This window comes from Hirsutella rhossiliensis, assembly GCF_020360975.1.
Source record: "Hirsutella rhossiliensis strain HR02 chromosome Unknown scaffold00011, whole genome shotgun sequence".
NCBI lineage: Eukaryota > Fungi > Ascomycota > Sordariomycetes > Hypocreales > Ophiocordycipitaceae > Hirsutella > Hirsutella rhossiliensis.
This window is the reverse complement of record NW_025408677.1, coordinates 2,236,664-2,256,011: the sequence shown is the minus strand read 5'-3', so window position 1 is coordinate 2,256,011 and position 19,348 is coordinate 2,236,664. Positions and strand designations below refer to the sequence as shown.

Here is a 19,348-nt window from a genome sequence, read left to right as displayed (position 1 = left end):
CGCCAAGGTTAGGGTTTTTTGGAAGAGTATTAATTTGCCCGAGACCAATGCCTATCTGGCTCCCGGCACGGTAACTAACAGGCAGAGGCAGCATTCGGGCGAGCCAGAAAGTCAGTCGAGCAGTCCATTACTGTAAGCAGTGAATCGGGTACAAGTACACGGTACTCGGGCGAGGTCGAAGCGGAGCGCTGGGAACAACCGGCCACTCACACCGTAGCTTACTAAGACACGAAGTACAGTCAGCGAAGCGGGGAGCGGGGGCAGCAACACTGTGCAACCCACTCCGCACGTACGAGGAAAATTTCCCCTCCGAGCTCCGTACAAAAACACTCCTACTGGTAAAGCAAAACATCAAGCCAAGCTTCCCAACTTCATAAACCCGACTACTTTCTCCCCAACCATTTTACACAAAGAGGCCGGTTCGCATATTGCAGGCATACCAGCTTCTTCGAGTCAACCAACTTGCTCCCCTTCTCCGTCCTTTTTCCTTCCCTTCGAGTCTTCCCTTCGGTGTTTGCTCGACTGCCGACTCGGACTCAGTCTTCTCTCGACTTCCGTCTGTTGCCTACGCCCTCTCAACTGGCTTCCTGAGCGACTTTCCGAACCCTTTCGTCGCTCCCCTACTCACCAATCATTCCCTACAACGTCCCAAAAAGCCTTCAAGTTGGCTCAACTCGCCCTTGCTGTCCTAGCCTCTACTTCGCCTTTCGGCCCCGGCTTCTGGGTCTACAGCGGAGTCAACAAGAAGCCTCCATAAACTGACTAACAGGATAAAAGCCCCCTCGCCAACATCCTCGCCGGCCGTTCTTCGACACCCCATTTATCGCATCACGCTGGTCTCGCGCCGCGATTTGCTTCCACTCAGCACTCGGCGCGTCTCTGCCGCGCCGGGTGCGCCAAGATACTTTCTTTTGCGAGCCGACGACCGTTCTGTCGATAAATTATGACTTGCCTCCGTTAAGTGGCCGCTGCTTGCCTCGTACGGCCAGTCCGAGAATCTCCCTCATCGCCGACGGGAATCTTTCATATCGTATCGACACATCCCATGAACGACTCGAATATTTCAAAGCTCAGCCTGCGTCATGTCTGATCACGGCGGTATCATGTCCAACACTGGGTACAACGCCCCAGTGCCCGAACTCGACGACCATCGTCATCAGCAGGCTCCCGCTCTGCGGACAGAACGCTCTCGCAGGGGCACTTTCGATTCCCTGTACGGAACCCGCCATGTCGAGCCAGAGTCAAACACTTCCGGCATTAGGGTCCGCGATTTCGAAGAGGCCATCGTCGACGAAGACGCTTTGGAAGTTCCCGCCATCGCACGCCATGGCCGTCGTCCGACTGTCGAGACAGTCAACGATGCACGGTCACTGTCGCCTCCAAACTCTGTCAAGGCTTTTGCTCAAGCACGCCGGCGGGAGCGCGACTTGTCCTTCTCCGAGCCCAAATGCGATCATGAAGACGGTTTGGGCCGAGCCGTGTCGGTTTCCAGCCGTCGTAGCCATCGAAGCAAGCCCCGCACCATAGATAACGATGCTGGAAGCCTCTTGACCGATAGAGAGGCCGAGGAAGACGTCTGCTTTCCTTTACAAGACGGTCGCCGCAACCACGAGCTGCGTATTGACTTCGACTATCTCGAGAACTTCATCAACGCGGAGCGAGCCGCCCACGTCGACGATCGACAAACATCCTCGGAACTCTTTGGGGACTTGCGCGGTCAGTCCGCAGATGCTCGCAAAACCCAACTGGCAACCATAGATGGAGACATAGTGGACATGCCGTCGGAAGGGTCTGTGTCCAACGAAAAAGGGACCGCCGAAGCAACCGCCAAACACACACCCAACCCCATAGATAACAATCGTTTCGGCTTCTTCTCGTCTGCCTGGGAGTCGACGATACATGCTGCCGAGATGGGCGACCTTGTCCTGCCCGGGGAGGACATTCGCGGCCTCTTCGAGCTCCCCAAAGACGAGGCGGATGGGGTGTGGTGGTTGAACGTTAATCGCGCCTCCAGGGAAGAGGTCCAAGGGATCTGCAAGGCGTTTGGTGTTCATCCTCTCACGATTGAGGATATAATCACTCAAGAGGCTCGCGAGAAGATTGAGCTGTTTCCCTCCTACTACTTTGCCTGCTTTCGATCCTTCAACGTTGTGGAGGAACCCGACGGGGTTGAGTATGAACCATTCAACATTTACGTGCTTGTCTTTCGAGAGGGGACTCTGAGCTTCAGCTTCGCTCCCAACTCGCATGCTTCTCAGGTCCGCAAGAGGATTACGGCCCTGAAGGAATATGTCTCTTTGAGCAGCGACTGGATCTGCTATGCTTTGATGTAGGTTGCATGCCTCTCTCTAGGCTGCAACCGCCCTGGCTAACGGGATCACCCACTCAGCGACAATATTGTGGACTCATTTGCCCCGGTCATCCGGACAATTGAGCTCGAAGCAGATGCCATCGAAGACGAGGTCTTTGTTATGCGGCAGGATGACTCGAGCTCGTTTCTCCGGTCAATAGGGCGAGTTCGCAAAAACTGCATGGCCCTGCTGCGGCTGCTGGGCGGTAAGGCTGACGTGCTCCGCGGTTTCACAAAGCGCTGCAACGAAAACTATCAAGTGACACCGCACATGGACATCGGCATGTACCTCGGCGACATCCAGGATCACGTCGTGACCATGGCAACAAACCTTGGACACTTCGAAAAGATGCTGTCCCGGGCGCACAGCAACTACCTGGCGACCTTGTCCATCAACAGCATATCGCAGGGTACCGACACCAACCGCGTGCTGAGCAAGATCACGTTCCTTGCTTCGGTCCTGGTGCCGCTGAACCTGGTGAGCGGCGTTTTCGGCATGAATGTGTCGGTGCCGTTCCAGGGATCGGGGGGTCGTCTGGAGCCTTTTTTCGGCATCATTGGTTGCATGATCCTGATTTGTTCGTTGATTTTGGGTTGGGCAAGATGGAAGCGATACATCTGACTGGGGTGCTTTGCGAGCTGTATATCCTGTCAGCCAGTAAATACAAGGCTCAATACTTGTACAGAGTGAAACGAATCCAAGGCACGAGGAACGGCCAAGAAGCAATGGACTCGTAGGACCTTGATGCGCACTTGAAGAGCACCCGCTAATAGTTCGCCGGGCTCAGTGACCGCGGCAAGAGTGGGTCCCTGTCCACCTCGTCGGCTGGCCGGCCCTTTTTTGTCTGACTCAGATCTTCCACACCGGCGCCAGTCGCACCAAGCACGGAGAAAATCAGCCCAAGTCTGCCACCAGGGCCAGTGTTACCGTCCGTCTGAATTGGCGCCCCATCTCCCAAGGCGAAGGAAGAGAAAGGAGCCGACTGCCACTTTGCTTCCCGAGTCGCAGCGCCTGCTGCTCAGCTTCACGTGCTCAACATGAACTCCGCGCAGGCCGGCGTCGAGAATCTCGACCTGGAGAAGCTCAACGACCAGGACAAAGCTGAGCTGCGCCAGTTCCTCGCCAACGAGCAGCAGCGCTCACAGATCCAGTCTCGTGAGTGACGACTGCTGTCCTCTTTCCCCTTCCCAATGTGTGATGTGACTTCGAATCTCTCCTGCTCCGCGGGCAGCCAACTTGGAGCCTTGACTGACCGTGGTGATTGCAATGCAGAAACACACAACCTGACGCAAATCTGCTGGAAAAAGTGCGTCACGGGCAATGTCAAGAACGCCAAGCTCGATCGCACCGAAGAGCCTTGTCTCGCCAACTGTGTCGACCGCTTTCTCGATATGAACTTCTTGACCATGCAACACCTCAACATGATGCGCTCGACTTAGGGGCACAACGTCGGGTGAGGGTCTTTTAGGGGAGCGCCGAGTCGTTATTTCAGATTTTGCCGGAAAGAAGCGGCTTGGTATATAGCGCAAAGTCTCGATCACTTATAACCCTGGCATTGAACCGCGTTCATCTAGGGACATTTGGGTTTTGTTGGCCGCGCCCGATCGTGCAGATATGATTATGGCAAGGCCACATGCCGTTTATGGCATTTATAGTCATACAGTCACGGTGTCAGATGTCGTGCGGCTTGCAGTTGACGTCAGGAGGGCCTTGATCCCATCGTTGATTTGCATTGAAATTGACATGCTCATGTGCGCCTTTTTGTTCCCCTCTCCCAATGCCCGATGTCCTTCCATCACGCAAGACTAGGCCAGCCGCTCCAAGTCGTGAAAAATAAAAACCGCCGGCACAAGTTTATACCAGCGACAGCTTATTGGCAGCAATGTCCAGAGCATCGACGTCAGGAGTAAGACGGGCGTAGGCCTTCTTGGAACCATCGGGGCTTCACATCCTGTCAGTACGTGGCGCGCCTGGGCAACACCGAGCAAAGGGGCGCAAGACATACCGGATGAGGGTGTTGATCTTGACCGTGTCAATGTCGTACAATTTCTTCAGGGCCTGCTTGATCTGGGCTTTGTTGGCCTTGACATCAACAATGAAGACCAGGGTATTGTTCTCCTCCATCTTCTTCATGGCGCTCTCGGTGTTGAGAGGGTGAATGACGATCTTGTGCTCATCGAGGCGAGGCAGGTGAGGGATCGACTTCCGGGGGTATTTGGGAGAGCGCGAGAGGGCGAGCGTCTTGGGTCGGTGGAAAGACGTGCTCGTACGGATCTTACGGGGCTTGTGCGAGTGCGACTGGAAAGACGAGAACCATGGTCAGCGGCGACGGGTTTCCCAAAGGACGCCTGGCGGCTGGGCACCAAGTTAGAGAGGGGGGAGGAAGGGAACTTGCGCCTTTGAGGACAGCCTTGGCAGCGGCATTGGCCTGCTTGGTGCCCTTGGGAGCGGCTATAACAGAGTGGGCATCAGCAATCGCCCTTGTTCAGAACTCGCAAAATCTGCTGCTGCATGATGCGGAGGGCCCAAGGGAAGCAAATCTCGATGGTTGCTAGTAGTGGCCATGGCGACGGGGTCGTCGCGACTGGATTCTCATTGTGCTTTCATGTCGTACCTTTCTTGCCTTTCGTGGTCTCCTTGCCGGCGGCCATTGTGTCGGTGTCGATGGGTGATGGCGTTTGTCGATGGGAGGAGCGGAAGCAAAGGATCGTGGGCTGGTGGCTGCGAGTAGATTTTTGGACGCTGTGGGCGAAATTTCCACTTAGGGCTGCCGAGCTTAGCCCCATGTGGTGGGGCCATGTCTCTAGAAAGGAATGATTAGCCACGAGGGTTGATTGGCTCCTTGATGATGGCTATAGCTTCTCACGTGACCAGCTCCGTCAGTCCCGTTGTCGCACTTTGCATAACCTCAAGACAAGAGGGTTGAAGGAGAGCCTTCTTATCACGCGAATGATTGACAACCCTTCTCTCTCGACGCTCTCGACGCAGTGCACATTTCACCGAGCTGACATGCCGTAGTTTGCTTCCATGTCAATGTCATGACATTCTGACACGGCACTACTTTGCATGTCAAGAGGACTCGCAGCGTTCGGCAGAGTGTATTGAACTCATCCATTCACCTAGCCATTGGGCACTAAAGCAGATAACGAGATTGGTTGCCTGCGTCTTGATTCTCCACCATCTACCAGTATCTGTTGGGAGGAGAAGTCGTTCAAGGCCCCGTAAGTCCCCTCCGTACTCTACACGCATCACGAGTAAATATATGAGTCTCGGACTCCACTCGTCGCGGAGGCCTTGGATGTGAAGCACTTGGACACGAGCTATACATCGCCTGAGGAATCATGGGATCCAAGAAGCTGCAGCTCAAAAGTCTTCGGACCGGCCGCCCCCCGACGGCGAGGCCGGCGAGGTCCATGTCACGCAAAGCGAGCCGCGCCCTCATCAACGGCCACCACCAGTTGGAGAAGAAAAGACGCCAGGCGGCAGACAAGGGCGACAAGAAGACTGAAGAGAGTCTATGTGCCGAGATTGCCGCACTCGGAGGTCTGGATCACTATCAGCAGGCGAGTCTTCAGGGACAGAGCCTCGAGCGAGGAGGCGACACGTCAAGGGTGCTGCTCGAATGGCTGCCGGTCCGAGAGATGAGGGTTTCGGGCCAGCGGCTCAGAATGCTAGAGATCGGGTCCCTGAGCACCAGCAATGCCTGCTCGGTGAGCGGCCTGTTCGACATGGTGCACATCGACCTCTGCAGCAAGGAACCCGGCATTGTCCAGCAAGACTTTATGGAACGCCCACTGCCGGAGACAGAAGCGGACAGGTTTGACATTATATCGCTGAGCCTGGTTCTGAATTTTGTGCCCGACACCGCCGTTCGTGGGCAGATGCTCGCTCGAACCCTTTCGTTCCTGCGGGCCAACGCCAACGATTCACCAAGCGGCTCGGCCAGCGTCCCGCTTCCGTCGCTTTTCCTCGTCTTGCCTCGCAGTTGTGTCACCAACTCGCGATATTTGACAGAGGCGAGGCTCAAGGAGCTAATGGAGACGCTCGGCTATGAGATGGTCAAGGCCAGGACGTCGCAGAAGCTTTCGTACGGTTTGTGGAAGAGAACCCGGCCAATGGCGACAGATGGGACCAGATTCATCAAGCAGCAAGTCAACCCCGGTCGAAGAAGAAATAACTTTGTCATTACACTTGATCACACTGCTGCCAAGCAGCCAATCTTTCCAAGCACCAGAAGACGTCTTTCTTCAGATGGCTGACACGCAACTCGAATGCGGATACGCATCCATGCCCATCGTGGATAGCTTTGGGCCGCTAGGCGGTGAAGCGCCGTGCCGTCAAGGCACGCATTACTATGGTCAAGCTTCGTCACAAACTTGCTGCGCGGCATGCGGCCCGTCTGCATAAGTGTCATGATCAATGCCCAGCAGGTAGCGGCTGGTTCATGACCGGATTGGCCTAGGCATGGCAGCCAAACCCGCTAGACAGGCCGTGATGCTCTCGGCAGACTCGGGGGCGAAATCGCGGATGGCAAGCTGGGACAAGGGATCGTCTGGCGGCAACGGGGCGTTTCCCGGACGTGTGACGGGCAGGCTACGCATCCCGGAAGCGAGGGCAGCGCCTACTTCCTTGAGGTTGTCGCTCAGGAACAACCATCGAGCGGGGGTAATGTCCGGGCTGCTGGACAGAATGGTGGTGTAGCTAGTAGCCTCCGTCTTGGGGCCTGCATTGACCGTGTCGAACCAGGCCGAGATGAAGGGCGTGAGATCCGAGGGCTGAGCAGTGGTATGGGAGAAGAAGAGCTTCTGTGCCGGGACGGAGCCAGATGAATAAATGATGATTTTCTTTCCGGATGCATGGGCAGTCGTAATAAAGGGGCCCACGTCGGGGAAGACGGGAGCCTCGAGGTCGCCCGACTCGTAGCCTTGGTGCCACAGATGGCCTTGGAGCGCCTTGAGGTACGGGGCCTTGATGTCTTGGGCCACTAGCTGGCGGACGTGCGCTTCAAAGGCACCGCGGTCGCCGCGGTACGGCTCGGGGAAGGCATTGCGGTACGGGGCGAAGTCGGAGCTGTCCCAGTAGCCATCCAGGCGGCGGGTGAGGGTGTCGAGCGCGTACGGAAACTGAGACGCGGGGACATGGCGTCAGCCTATTATTGCATGGGGAGGGACAGGCTAGCCAAAGTCGTTGGGGGAGATTGTATGCATCAATGCCGCGCGCCAGGCGACGGGCTGGTGGCACACGGAGGGGACGAATGGGAGAACTCGGCCGGCAGGAACAAGGGGGAAAATTGTCGACTTACCAGGACATCGTGGACGAATGAGATGGGACAAACGGTGCCCTCTGCAGGCGTGGCACATCAGTCAGAGGCACTGTACTCGGCCATCGATCGGGGTGCGATGGGGTTCTGCACGTACCGATATCCAGCACCAGCACGTCAAAGCCGGCGAGGCTGTTCATGGCCATGGCTCCGAGTGTTGCTTATTGGGCCCCTGAGTCGGGTGATCTGAAAGCGGGCTTGATGGGGTGGGCTGCAAAGGTTGCAGACAATCGAGTGGGCTTCGTGCTTTTGGGGGCCCGTGAAGCGGTGAGGAGGATACACGCGCCGGAAGTGGGGAAAGAAGGGACCTACATATTTGTGTACTCCGTATGCGTCGGTAGAGGTAGAGCTGGTCGTCACGGCATTGTCGATGTTTTATCGTCCCCCCCCCTGCTTTGCTTTTTCTTCCCCTCTTTGCGATGCTTGCATGGTGCATCGAAGGTTCTCCTGGTGTTGTCCTCCCCTTCTTCATCAGTGGCTTTCTTGTTCTTTTCCCCCTTGCCTCGTGTGCCGGCCTTGGATACCTAGGGCCCCGGCTGGCCAGTGATGCAGCAGCCTTCAATGCAACCTGCATCCATCGGCGTGTGTGTGGGTTGTTAGCAAGGAGGGTTGGGGACCGTTGGGCAGGGCAGTTAGTTGTCTGGGGCCGGCTCAGGCATGGCATGATACCAAGGAGGCGACGAAGGCAGTTGGCGGTCAGAGGAAGAGGCTGCCTGCATGCAGGCATCCATCAGCTGCATATACCGCACAGAACCTACAAATATACTTTACCACCAAGGATTCCTACTTCGTACATGACTCTTTTTTTCTTCTCCCCTCATCACCTACAGACGCGCAGCGGATAGCTGGCGACGCGAACAGCCGGACGGAGACCAAAAAAGCAAGCGGCAGGTTGAACCAAGCATGCACAGTATGTACGAATACGTACGCGGACATATGGCGGCATCCTCGGGTGCCTCTTGTTGAAAGAGCAGCAGGCAACGACTTTGACCACCCAGCCAGCGTCGCGGTATATCTCGATCTCGCCTTACATAATCCTCACCCTTGTTTCCGGGCCCACGATGGTCCATGCAATGGGGGCAAATGAGTCCCTCCTGGTCTCCCTCGATGCCTGCTCCGCATACCAAACAATGCACTATTGCAGAAGAGCGAATTGGTCAGAATCAGATACGTCAGCCTGGGCATGTACGTACATGAAAACATGCACGCTTGCTGCCGTTCTACGAGATGCATCACCAATGTCCCTTGCTGTGCGAATATTCTTGGTAGGTATGTTTGTTTACCGTGTCGGTTCGGGGGGCAACAGACTCGACTGCCGTATTCCGAACCCTGCCTGCCCTTGTTGAAGTGACCCCCTTCTCCTGGGCGTGCAGGGCGTCAAGCGGCCTGACTCTCAAGTTGAGGCAGATAGAGGCGCAGTGCGACCCTAAAAAGCTCGCTGACTTCCTACAGTACGTGAGGCATTGAGGGGCCTATTCCAGACACACCTGCACTGTACGACATGCGGGCTGTAATGAAGTATCCCGTGGACGTGCCCGAGGGATATGATCAAGAACAGTCTGGCTTTTCATAAAGAGATGTTCCGTATAAGTAGACGCGCGTACGCACTGAATTATCCAACATGTTACAGCCCTGCACCCCCGCCTGACTTGGCAGGCTCCCTCCATTTTCCACCAAGGAACTTTGTAGCGTAGGTACTTCAGTAGGTACATTAGGTACAGTACATAGGTATCTACCTACGTACCTTACCTTTAGTCAGGTACTCTGTACTGTACGTATCGACAACCCTATGCGTGTCATGTCCAAGGTACCTGGGCACCTACCTATCTGACGAGTAGAGCAAGGTACATCCTCATTGTCTAGGTATGTACTTCGTCGTATCAACAAGCTCCAATCTCACGAGTCGGCGCAAGCTCCAGCGTCAAGATGGACACGATCCTGCCTTCGTTTGGTGCGTGTCGTAATTGCTGTTCTGGCTCACGGGTTCATCTCACGGCTCGTCTCACGGTTTTATTGTACGAAGCAGGTACTCCGTACAGATACGATGAGCCGGCACGGCGGCGACCATGACAATGCGGCGACTTTGGTTGCTTGGTCGCTCCATTTGCATGAATATCTAAATGCCTCTCTCGTGTCGTGAGTATGTATTTTTCTGTATCTCTCCGCTCGGGGGAATGTTATTGGCGGCCTAGCAACGCTCGCCTTGGTGAACCGTCAACGCGTGGCACTGGTATGCAAAAAGGGTAGGCAAGTGATATGGTAGGACAAGGCACACATTGTGCCAAGTTGTCGGTCTGCTCCCTGGGCAACAACTCGCATCTGGTATTTCGCAATACCAGATTGACGACTCTTCGGAGTTGGACACGGGGGGGCGGGGGGGCGCGGCCCGATGGACTCATGAGATCGGTCGCCATCGGGACTACCAAGCACGATTGAAGCAACAATATGTCGATTGACAACCTCTGCTTCAAACTCACGGTTTTGTTTCGGAATAAGCCACCGGTCCTTGGCCCCATTTGCTCTCCCGCCTGGTAAAACGCAAGCTGCTGCAATCACGGGGTCCCTGACGGCCGGGTGTGTTCCTCGATCTACAACACTGTAATACCTAATTCTAATTCACCAACTCTACTCGTCCCAACCTACACTTGGCTACTCTGAGGCAGCGGGAACCTTGGGCCTTGTGTTATCTGTCCGTCAGTTCCTACGGATACAGCCTCGCCTACGAGATACGCAGGAACATGCAGGCACAGACAGGTACCGTCTGCCCAGATGAGATGCGCCGTCTGGTACGTAGCAGGCGGCAAGGCTGCCAAGAACTCCTAATCTGTGGCACATTGGCTACCTCCGCCTTTGTAAATAAACATTCATTCAGCTAGACTACAGAGCCTGCGTTCCATCAAGTCCGGCGGCTTCACAAGACAGCCAAAAAAAGATGAGACAACCGAGGACGAACCCGGCTGCACCCACCAGTCTACTAGCTGCTGTTATTCTCGTAACGGAATGTCTTCCCCTCTACTCCGTACTCGGTACTTATACCTCTCTAGAGGCCTCCCCGCACGTCGAGAGCGTGCGCGTGTTTCTCGCACGCCCGAGTCTCAGAGCACACAGTCGATAGTCGGATGGCGCCTCACTGTGGATCAGCAGCAAAAAGGAAGAAAGACCCGGACCCTTGCCGTAGGCATGTATACATGTAGATAGGTACGTACTTGCACCGTCAACAAAGGGGCCCGAAGACGGAGTGCTCCGTACAGTGCACGGCCTAAAGCGGGGCGATGCTTCTCATTGATGCTCGAGCTGGGAGGGGCACTGTATGGGCTTGTACCTTTGCATGCTAACTTCGTAGATCTGTGCATTGGTAGCGGGCGCCACGCCTTTTCGCACTGCTTGGATGAGATGATGGTACGTGGAGATGCAAGTTCACGGCGAGTACCTGTCCAGATATGCATGTACTGTACAACCTATGGTACTCCGGTACGTAGGTGTCGACGACTCCCGCCATGCAACGAGCACATCGTCATTTGTGTCGGAAAGACCTGCAGGCGGCCCTGGGGCACGAAACAGCCTAGGGGCAGCGCGCGGTTCACGTGCCGGGCGGTGTGGGCTCAGGCGGCCGAGGTGCTTCCGCCGACTCTCAGATACAACATGCATTGGTCTCCAGGCACCTGCTTTGGATACTGCTACTGTGCCTGCAGGCTACAGAGGTCGGCGCCTGGCCCTGTACCCAGGCCAGGCACTGCCAGTAGGGGCACTTGCTGGCCAACAGCGAGCGACTGCTTCTCGCAGACCGTGCTGGTATATTTATGGCACCGTGTGACCACGCGGGCCCGCTCTTCCTTTGGTCGCTAGTGGAGACGCCACCATGCCTTCCATATGCACGCACTCTCCCAGTCGCGCCCAGCGAGTCCCGGGCTAGTGCCAGACCCGGTTAGATGGACTACAGTGCGCAACTGTCGGAGAGGGCACACGTGGCACTATCTGGCCGGCCGCTTTGTCGTCACTGGGCCTTTCAGAACGTGATCTGCGCACGGTGTGCCGAGCGTCAAATGCTCTAGGTAAAGACGTTAGGGAGCTACAAAAATATTCCCATAAACACCACTAAGACATGGGTACTTCTCTAGCTCCCGCTCCCCAGCCCCAGACACTTGCCTCGCCCCGCACGACATCACGCCACACTGTCCCCGGTCTTACTCATCCACCCACCCACCCAGCGAGAACGTTCTCGTTCCCACTGGGGCTGGCTGCACCGGCGCGCTTCCGCAGCAATGACGAGTCGCCCAGTGCGAAAATAGGGCCCGATTGGCGGGGTACGTACCCAGTGCATTTCAGCCCACCCCGGCGTGGTGCGCTGTTTTGAGCGCGCGCCTAACGTCGACCCACCCCAGCCATGGTCTCTCCATGCTCGACACTGTATACGAGATACCTCGCAGCAGTGCCCTCTCCCCGATATTAGGTAGGCATGCCATGGATCTGCCCACTCACCAGCAGTGACACACACCCACACCACCTTCACCCCCCCTTTCCCGCTTCTACCTTGTTCCATCCCATCCCATCCGCTTCCCATCACCGCCATCCCCTTCCTTTCATCTCTCGACCTTCCCTATCCCTCTCTTACTCGCCCTTTATTACATACCATCCATCCAGCTCCTTACCGATCCGTTTTGCTCATCCCGTCCTTCCCCTCCCCCCCCCCGGTGCCTCCCCGACCGTTCAACTCTTCAACAATTTCATTTCTCCTCGAGCTTCGCCTTTCTCATCCGTTGCTCGCCCGTCACGACTCCTCATACCCTCGCCAATCCAAGTCAATCTTGGCTCGACTCCCGCCCAATCGACCTGTACCATCCAAAATCTCGATCTGCTGCCTGACGCAGTTGGTTTGGCAATTGTTGTAGAGTGCCAGGTCCTCACACGGCCGCCGCCGTACAATTCGAGCTACGAATCGACCTCAGCTTTTTGCTTGGCAGGGCACCGCCTTGATCCTCTTCCTCGTCGTGCCAGCGACTGGACTGTCTGACGATTCCACTGGCGAGGATCGTTTCGCCCCATTTGCATCTACTCGCCGACATAGACTCGACACGCAGCGATACGCAAAACAGTAGCTGCCTCGCGTTGCGTTGTCGGGGCTATCCCCTCGCACCAGCATACAGAGTGTCGCTTCTCCATCGATCCGCCTCTATACCTCTGCCTCTCTTAATCGATACAAGTCTCGGCTTGGAGCGAGCTACGCTCTGCTCTGTCAGTTCGCAGCTTGACAGTTGCAACAAGCCGCTACCTCGCCCGTCACCGCCCCTACGTTCCAAGTCGCCTCGCTTGTCCTCTACGTCTACACGGCTCCGCCACCCGCCGTCTTCTCCTGCCGAACCTCTGTTGTCGGATTCACTCTTTACAAACCACACACTACACGATCTCATGTCATCATAACGATTTCGCCTTTGGCTTCCTTCTTCTTCTGAGCCCCCCCGGCTCCCGGCGTTCCAATTTCATCGCAACTCGATATACTCGTTTCTTTTGTTTACCTGTGCCGACATAACCCGATGTCCTGTTGATTCCGCCGCTACCACAGCAGCCTCCGCCACCCGTGGATGTGCTATCGCGCCGACCTGTCGGACCTACTGTACATGTCGACGACTGTTCCAACTGTCGCCAACGCTACTTGTCTCACTCAATCGTCTCCCATTATTCAGTTGTCAAAAGCTTCTTCACCTCGCGATACTAGAGGTTCGCTATAACTCTGCACTGGTCTACAGGTATATTGACACTCGAGTTGTACGATTACCAGTCGCTGCTCATCTAGGCTTTTCCTTTTTCTGTTACACCATGGAATGCATCCGGGACCAGTTTGTTGGGGACGTTGTTCTTGACGGTCGGTTTCAGACAATCTCGCCTCTTAACCACGGCTCTTTCGGTATGGTGTTTTTGGCTCGGGACCTCTTGACGAACCAAAAAGTCGCCATCAAGTGCATTACGAAGCGGTCTGCTCCCTACGATGCGGGCCTCGAGCTTGCCGTCGACGACAAATCTGAAGAGCGCTCATTGCACCGCAGCCTGGGGGCTCATGCCAATATTGTCAACCTCCTGCATTCTTTCGAGACGGAAGCCCACGTTTATCTCGTCATGGAGTTTTGCTCTCAGGGCGATCTGTATGAGGCGATTCGCAACGGTCACGGTCCTCTCCAGACCGAACACGTCCGCCAGTTCATGCTTCAGCTCGTCGATGCTGTTGTATATGCTCACTCCAAGGGTGTCTACCACCGCGATATCAAGCCTGAAAACATTTTCTTGACCCAGGACGGGGCGATGAAACTTGGTGATTTCGGACTTGCAACAACTGACAAGTGGTCGTTTGAGACGACTGTTGGCAGTGATCGTTACATGGCCCCAGAACAGTTTGACTCTGCCGGCGCCGGATACTCGCCCGCCGCGGCTGATGTTTGGGCCATTGGCATCTGCCTTCTCAACATCCTCTTCTCCAGGAACCCCTTCACGACCCCAACCGAGGCTGATCCACTGTTTTTGGACTATTCTCGCGACAAGCAAAGCCTCTTCGACGTGTTTCCTGCAATGTCACAGGATACCTATGAAGTCATAGCCCAGTGCATGAGCTTGGATCCCCGAAAGCGATCTTTGGTCGGTGCGCGAGAGGCACTTCTCCGCGTGGTCAGCTTCACGACGGAAGACGAGTCTCTCGATGACTTCTGTGGTGCTGAAAAGGCAACCGTTGCTTCCGCCAATCGGGAACCCCTTCGCACTCCTTCGCTACAGAGCCCCTCTGTCGATACTGGAGCGTTCCCGTGGGCCAAGGCCTTGCACGCAAACCCTCATCGCTACAGCCGCCAGCTGAGCGTGATCCCGGACGAGAGCTACTCCGAGGACCTGTTTTCCAAATCGGGGGAGACTGCGGACTGGTGCTCGGCTAGCATCCAAACTCCGTCCATGTCTTCGATGATCGGCTCGCATCTCGGTGCATCCATGAAATCCCTTGCCGCCCAGCATTTTACCCGCCAGAGCAGGGTCTCGCCAGCCACCGAAGCACTGCCCATCGCCGTGTCGAAGCCGCTTACCGTTTCCATGTCGGCAGTTTTTGGTCGTGGCAAGCAATCTGTGTCTAAGAGCTGGAGCGACATGTGGGACGAAGACGAGGAAGAGGAGCGCGAGCAGCAGAAGAATTCTTTCCAGAGGCTGAACTCGAGGACCTGGAGCCACGACAGCGACGACGTTCCGAAGAAGGACCAAGGGGCCGAGCTTGAGTCCTGTTCTCACGGCATCAAGGGAGATGTGGATGATGATTTGGTAGTGGACGGCTTCTTCTTTCAGGGAGTTCAGGCGGCGGAAGAATCATCGACTTCCACGCCGCGTTATTCACCTCCGTCGAAGCGATTCAATTATGACAAGTGGGCCGCACTCGGCGAGCGCCGGAGGGGTCAGAGCTCCGTGTCAGGTACGGGGAAGTCTCCTAGCTCGAAGCCTCACCGACATGTTGGTCTTGGGTATAAATCTTACGAAGCGGGCGTTTGGGATCATTCTATCAACAATCATTATCAAAACAACCAAAACAACACCATCAGGTCCTGGGGCAAGGACGGACTCAAGGAATGTCACTGGAACAAGGGGAGAGATTGGAATTGGCGTCGAGACAGGCGCCTCGATCTGGGCGAGGTTGAGTGGGTTGGGGGGTGCTAGGGAGCAAGTCTCTGTGCCCTCCAATCGTGGTTGAGGCCGTCGATTGAACTCGGTGCCCGTCGAGGCTGACGCGTGCGCGCTGCACCGGCGAACTAATATGTTGCCTGAGCGTCACCCGACGCGATGGTCCGGCCAGAGTCATTGTTGTCCTGGTTAGGTGTCGCACGTGGCATGCTGCAGTCTGGTGCTGGGAGGATGGACCGAGCCTCAACTCGCTTTCTGTGTATCGGATAGTCGCAAAAATAGTTCGAAAATACCAGAAATTACCCACTCAAGTGCAGGAGCCTCTCGGCTCACACATAAACGTGATTATTAACTTTGAGGGATGTGTGCCGCGTTGGGACATGGTTAAAAGTGAGATGATGGTTTGTTGCCTGTTGGTCGGCCTGACAGCCTCGACGCCATCAGTGCAGACCTTAAAGCCCTTTGGTAACACGCCTTGACGTCTCACGTACCAGGCAGGCTATCCGGCACCTCTCCTGGCTGGGCGACGAATCGACCGTATGGATAACAGAGATGGCGACGAAAGCGTGCTACGAAGGAATCTCGGGGCAGGGGCCGAGAGCCGTGTGGTATGATTTGAGAGGTCCCCGGTTAGGGAAGCGAGCTTCTACAAGAAGTCTACTCATCGCGGGCTCCGAGGGATATAGATACACAGATGTATATACACACACATATATACGTAGGCCCTGTTGCCACGAAGCCACACGGCACCGAGTCGGGCACGTGTCTTTGGATTCGGAGTCGACACAAAAGTTTGCCCGCGATGATTCAAAACGCTCGCCAGAGATGCAGAACCCAAGACACCACACACTGGACCAGGTGAGTGGGTTCCGTGCGCCGCCCAACCATACGCAAAACCATGCAAGTCAGGAAGACAGAAGCAGGGGCAGGGGTATATGACCAACTCTACGGACAAAGATTGAATGGGGCTGAGAAGAAAAGAAGTTGGGGGAAGAGTACTTGGTGGGACAAGGAGATACAAAACCGTCATGGAATCCAACACGAGCGCCTTCTAATGGGAACCGAGGAGATGCTTGGGCAAAAAGGACCATATAGTGCCCACCAAGCCCAATGTCGAAAACAGCCCCAGCAGGAGCCAGGAGACGACACGCTCACCCAGAGAAATGTGTCTCCAGTACAGCTTGAGGTAAAAGGAGATGGGGAGGATGATGGAGATGATGGAGCAAAGGGCGGCGCCGAGAAAGGCGCAGACGGAATCAAAGGCGGGGAAGACTATGGATATGAGCAGCAGGACGGCGAAGACGAGCACGCGGACCAGGGCCTTCAAACAGCTGCTGACGATGGCCGATCGGCGCCCTGCGGCAGGCTGGTCGGGGTGGAGGCCGCAGACGACGTCGGCGGTGGTGACAAGGGGCCGCGAGTTGAGGGGGATCTTGGTCAGCGGGATGATGGCGATGAAGACGCACATGAGGATCGTCGGGGCCTCGGGGAAGCCTGGGGTGTCGAGGATGTTAGAGGTGACCATCTCCTTGATGCCGTCGCCGAACATGAGGATGCCGACAATGGCCAGGCAAGTGTCGAGGGCGTACTGGCCAGATCCGGCTGTTAGCGGTCTTGCCATAAGCTAGACTTTGTGGGGCAGGTTTTGAGGGAAAGGGGGGTTTTCCATACAGAAAAGGAAAAGGACACATTCACGCCCGTCTTCCACTTGCTGGGATGACGCATGTCTCTATAAATCTAGACCAACAAGCAGTCAGCACCGAGCGACGACGCGCAAGAACAGCGAGGAACCGGCGCGTACCGATGGAAAGACGCAGTGGGCTCCCCACGGGCTCGCCAACAGGCCGTACGCAAGCGGCAGGGCGAGCCAGTTGGAGGGAAGTAGGTGCGTGGCGGCAGGCTCCCACAAGGAGCCGGGCGTGCGATGCTTGACGAGGCCGTCGGCGACGACGATGCATACAACTAGACGCACGGCTCAGCAACCGGTGGGCCAGGGAACGAGGAGCGGGCAGGGGCCCCAAAGACAAACTCACGGGCACACGTGGAGAAGATGCCAACGACGCTCGTATAGCTCAGCAAGCGAAGAGGCAGCGTGTTGAGGATCAGCACCAAGACGGCGCAGATGCATTTCCAGATGTTGACACTGGCGAAGCCGGGCAGCAGCAGGTCGAGCGAGTCGGCAAAGAGGATCATGAGAGCAACGCAGGCGCCGATAAGCTCGAGGGTGAACAAGGCGGAGACGACGACGCGGGCTCGCGCGCCAAAGGAAACGTACGCCAAGTCGGAATAGGTGATGAGGCTCGGGTCCATTTCCATGCACTTGCCCAGGAGCTTGCCGGTATGGGTCGCAACCAGGGCCATGAGGGTCAGCAGCGGCAGGCCAATGAGCCAGCCGCTCATCTTGAGGGCCAGGGGCAAGCTCAGAAGGCCAATTCCAATGAGGGCATTGACGGAGTTGAAGATAGACTGCGGCAGGGTGCTCTGGCCCTCGACCGCCAGGACAATCTTGTCGCCCTGCTTGACCTCCTTGACGAGGATAGGCTGGTGCTCGCCCAGAGCGGCGTCGTCGTCGTCCAGGACCCCCGCCGCAACGTCGCCGTCGTCGTCACGACGAGCCCTCCAGCCGCTTGCGTGGCTGAAGGAGGGCCGCGATCGGATCGTGCCGTAGTGCTGACTCCGAAAGGACCCGTAGCTCCCAATGACGGAGGGGGTCGCGAGATGCGGAGGGGCAGCGAAGATGGTGGAGCGACCCGGCGGCGAAGCAGGCGGCAAGGCACCGGCGGCCATTTCTGTATCCAGCAGCGCCTTGCCGCCCCCCTCTCTCAAGTCATCCCTCGCGCCCGCCGCGACTCTGGGGTCGACGCCTGTACTTGACTCACTAGACGTCCAGCTTGCAGACCAGGGAGACCGCTCGAGATGCTGGCCGAGGAGGCTGGTGTGCGGTGCCGGGGCCGGACCGGGCGAGAAGTAGGGGAAGGGTTGGGCGCCGTCGCCGCCGAGGTCGTTGAAAGGGCGCTGGTCGGGGTTGAGGACCAGGCTCGGGCGGCGGGGAATGACTTCAGCAAAGCTGGCGGCGCGGTGCCAGCTGCGAGCAAAGGAGCGGAAGCTGTTGACGCCGCCAATGTCTGCCACGGAGGCGAGGCGGTTGCTCACAGAGGATCTGGGGGGCGGGTTAGCCTCCGTAGAGTGTAGATGGAAGCAAGCATTGCCAGTTTGGAGGTTGTCGTGCGCGTGAGTGAACGCTTACCGCCTGCGCGCACGATGCGCAATCGAAGCAACGGAGACATCGTCGTCGTCGTCGAGGAGCGCCTGCTCTTCGGCCAATGCGCTCGACGTCTGGCTGGCAGGCGGTGAGGGCCGCCTGGGGTGCTCGTCGCGCGATGCGGGCGGCGATGTCATTGTGCGCCGCTACTGCCGCTGCTGATGATGATCAGGCACGTTATCGACTGCGGAGGCTGCGCCTGTCTGCTGCGGACCAGGTTGAGCGATGGTCCTGCATGCGAAAGGAAGCAGGCGTCAGCCATCGAGGTGCAATACGAATAGTAGCATAGAGAAATTTATCGGTCCAGACACGCGCCGATGGACGAGGTGGGTAGGGAGGAGGAGAGGGGGAGGAGGAGAGGGGGAGGGGGAGATCTCACGTTGTTGCCGCCGTCACATCCCCCCACCTCTGACTCTCATTAGATACCTTTTTAGTACAAGGCATCTGCAAATGCTTCCTTGGCGTCTCGACAAGGCTAGCAAGTGAATCTATCAGGAGACGGGCGGACGAGACGGGCTGAGGAGACGGGCGGACGAGACGGGCTGAGGAGACGGGCGGACGAGAGAGAAAAGGGGTAGGGGTCCCGAGGTTGGTTCCGGTACCGGAGGCATGTCTTGTCTTGTAACAATCACTTTGCACCATTAATAAATAATAAAAAACCCCGCCGCGACTAATAACCAATCTACCCTATTCCGTCTCATATATCACACCCCACCATCCAACCCATCTATCTGCCTTTTCAACTTCGACTTTCTTCGTCCGCCTTCTTGTCTC

The 19,348-nt window shown here is 56.6% G+C and overlaps 6 protein-coding genes across 6 annotated transcripts; 3 read left to right on the top strand and 3 right to left on the bottom strand.

Annotated features, from left to right (window-relative positions):
• Nucleotides 1-1,082: 1,082 nt before the first annotated feature.
• Nucleotides 1,083-3,790, top strand: HRG_09080 (corA-like mg2+ transporter protein; the record flags this gene model as incomplete). Its single annotated transcript, XM_044867551.1, has 5 exons — nucleotides 1,083-1,464; nucleotides 1,528-2,329; nucleotides 2,390-2,928; nucleotides 3,360-3,506; nucleotides 3,624-3,790. 5 exons carry the CDS (start codon nucleotides 1,083-1,085, stop codon nucleotides 3,788-3,790), a joined length of 2,037 nt encoding a protein of 678 aa, XP_044717572.1.
• Nucleotides 3,791-4,205: 415 nt separating this feature from the next.
• On the bottom strand, nucleotides 4,206-5,002 carry HRG_09079 (ribosomal protein l23 domain-containing protein; the record flags this gene model as incomplete). The annotated part of the gene is made up of 4 exons (XM_044867550.1): nucleotides 4,206-4,293; nucleotides 4,357-4,649; nucleotides 4,747-4,802; nucleotides 4,966-5,002. The coding sequence occupies 4 exons, from the start codon at nucleotides 5,000-5,002 to the stop codon at nucleotides 4,206-4,208; spliced, it is 474 nt and encodes a 157-aa protein (XP_044717571.1).
• Nucleotides 5,003-5,692: 690 nt separating this feature from the next.
• HRG_09078 (25S rRNA (adenine(2142)-N(1))-methyltransferase, bmt2 domain-containing protein) lies at nucleotides 5,693-6,610 on the top strand (the record flags this gene model as incomplete). Its single annotated transcript, XM_044867549.1, has 1 exon — nucleotides 5,693-6,610. One exon carries the CDS (start codon nucleotides 5,693-5,695, stop codon nucleotides 6,608-6,610), a length of 918 nt encoding a protein of 305 aa, XP_044717570.1.
• Nucleotides 6,611-6,793: 183 nt separating this feature from the next.
• HRG_09077 (enolase-phosphatase E1) lies at nucleotides 6,794-7,817 on the bottom strand (the record flags this gene model as incomplete). The annotated part of the gene is made up of 3 exons (XM_044867548.1): nucleotides 6,794-7,474; nucleotides 7,654-7,694; nucleotides 7,769-7,817. The coding sequence occupies 3 exons, from the start codon at nucleotides 7,815-7,817 to the stop codon at nucleotides 6,794-6,796; spliced, it is 771 nt and encodes a 256-aa protein (XP_044717569.1).
• A 5,668-nt stretch (nucleotides 7,818-13,485) lies between these two features.
• On the top strand, nucleotides 13,486-15,348 carry HRG_09076 (kinase; the record flags this gene model as incomplete). Its single annotated transcript, XM_044867547.1, has 1 exon — nucleotides 13,486-15,348. The coding sequence occupies one exon, from the start codon at nucleotides 13,486-13,488 to the stop codon at nucleotides 15,346-15,348; it is 1,863 nt and encodes a 620-aa protein (XP_044717568.1).
• A 1,015-nt stretch (nucleotides 15,349-16,363) lies between these two features.
• On the bottom strand, nucleotides 16,364-18,711 carry HRG_09075 (transmembrane amino acid transporter protein; the record flags this gene model as incomplete). Its single annotated transcript, XM_044867546.1, has 5 exons — nucleotides 16,364-16,900; nucleotides 16,984-17,049; nucleotides 17,114-17,274; nucleotides 17,346-18,472; nucleotides 18,560-18,711. The coding sequence occupies 5 exons, from the start codon at nucleotides 18,709-18,711 to the stop codon at nucleotides 16,364-16,366; spliced, it is 2,043 nt and encodes a 680-aa protein (XP_044717567.1).
• Nucleotides 18,712-19,348: the final 637 nt, after the last annotated feature.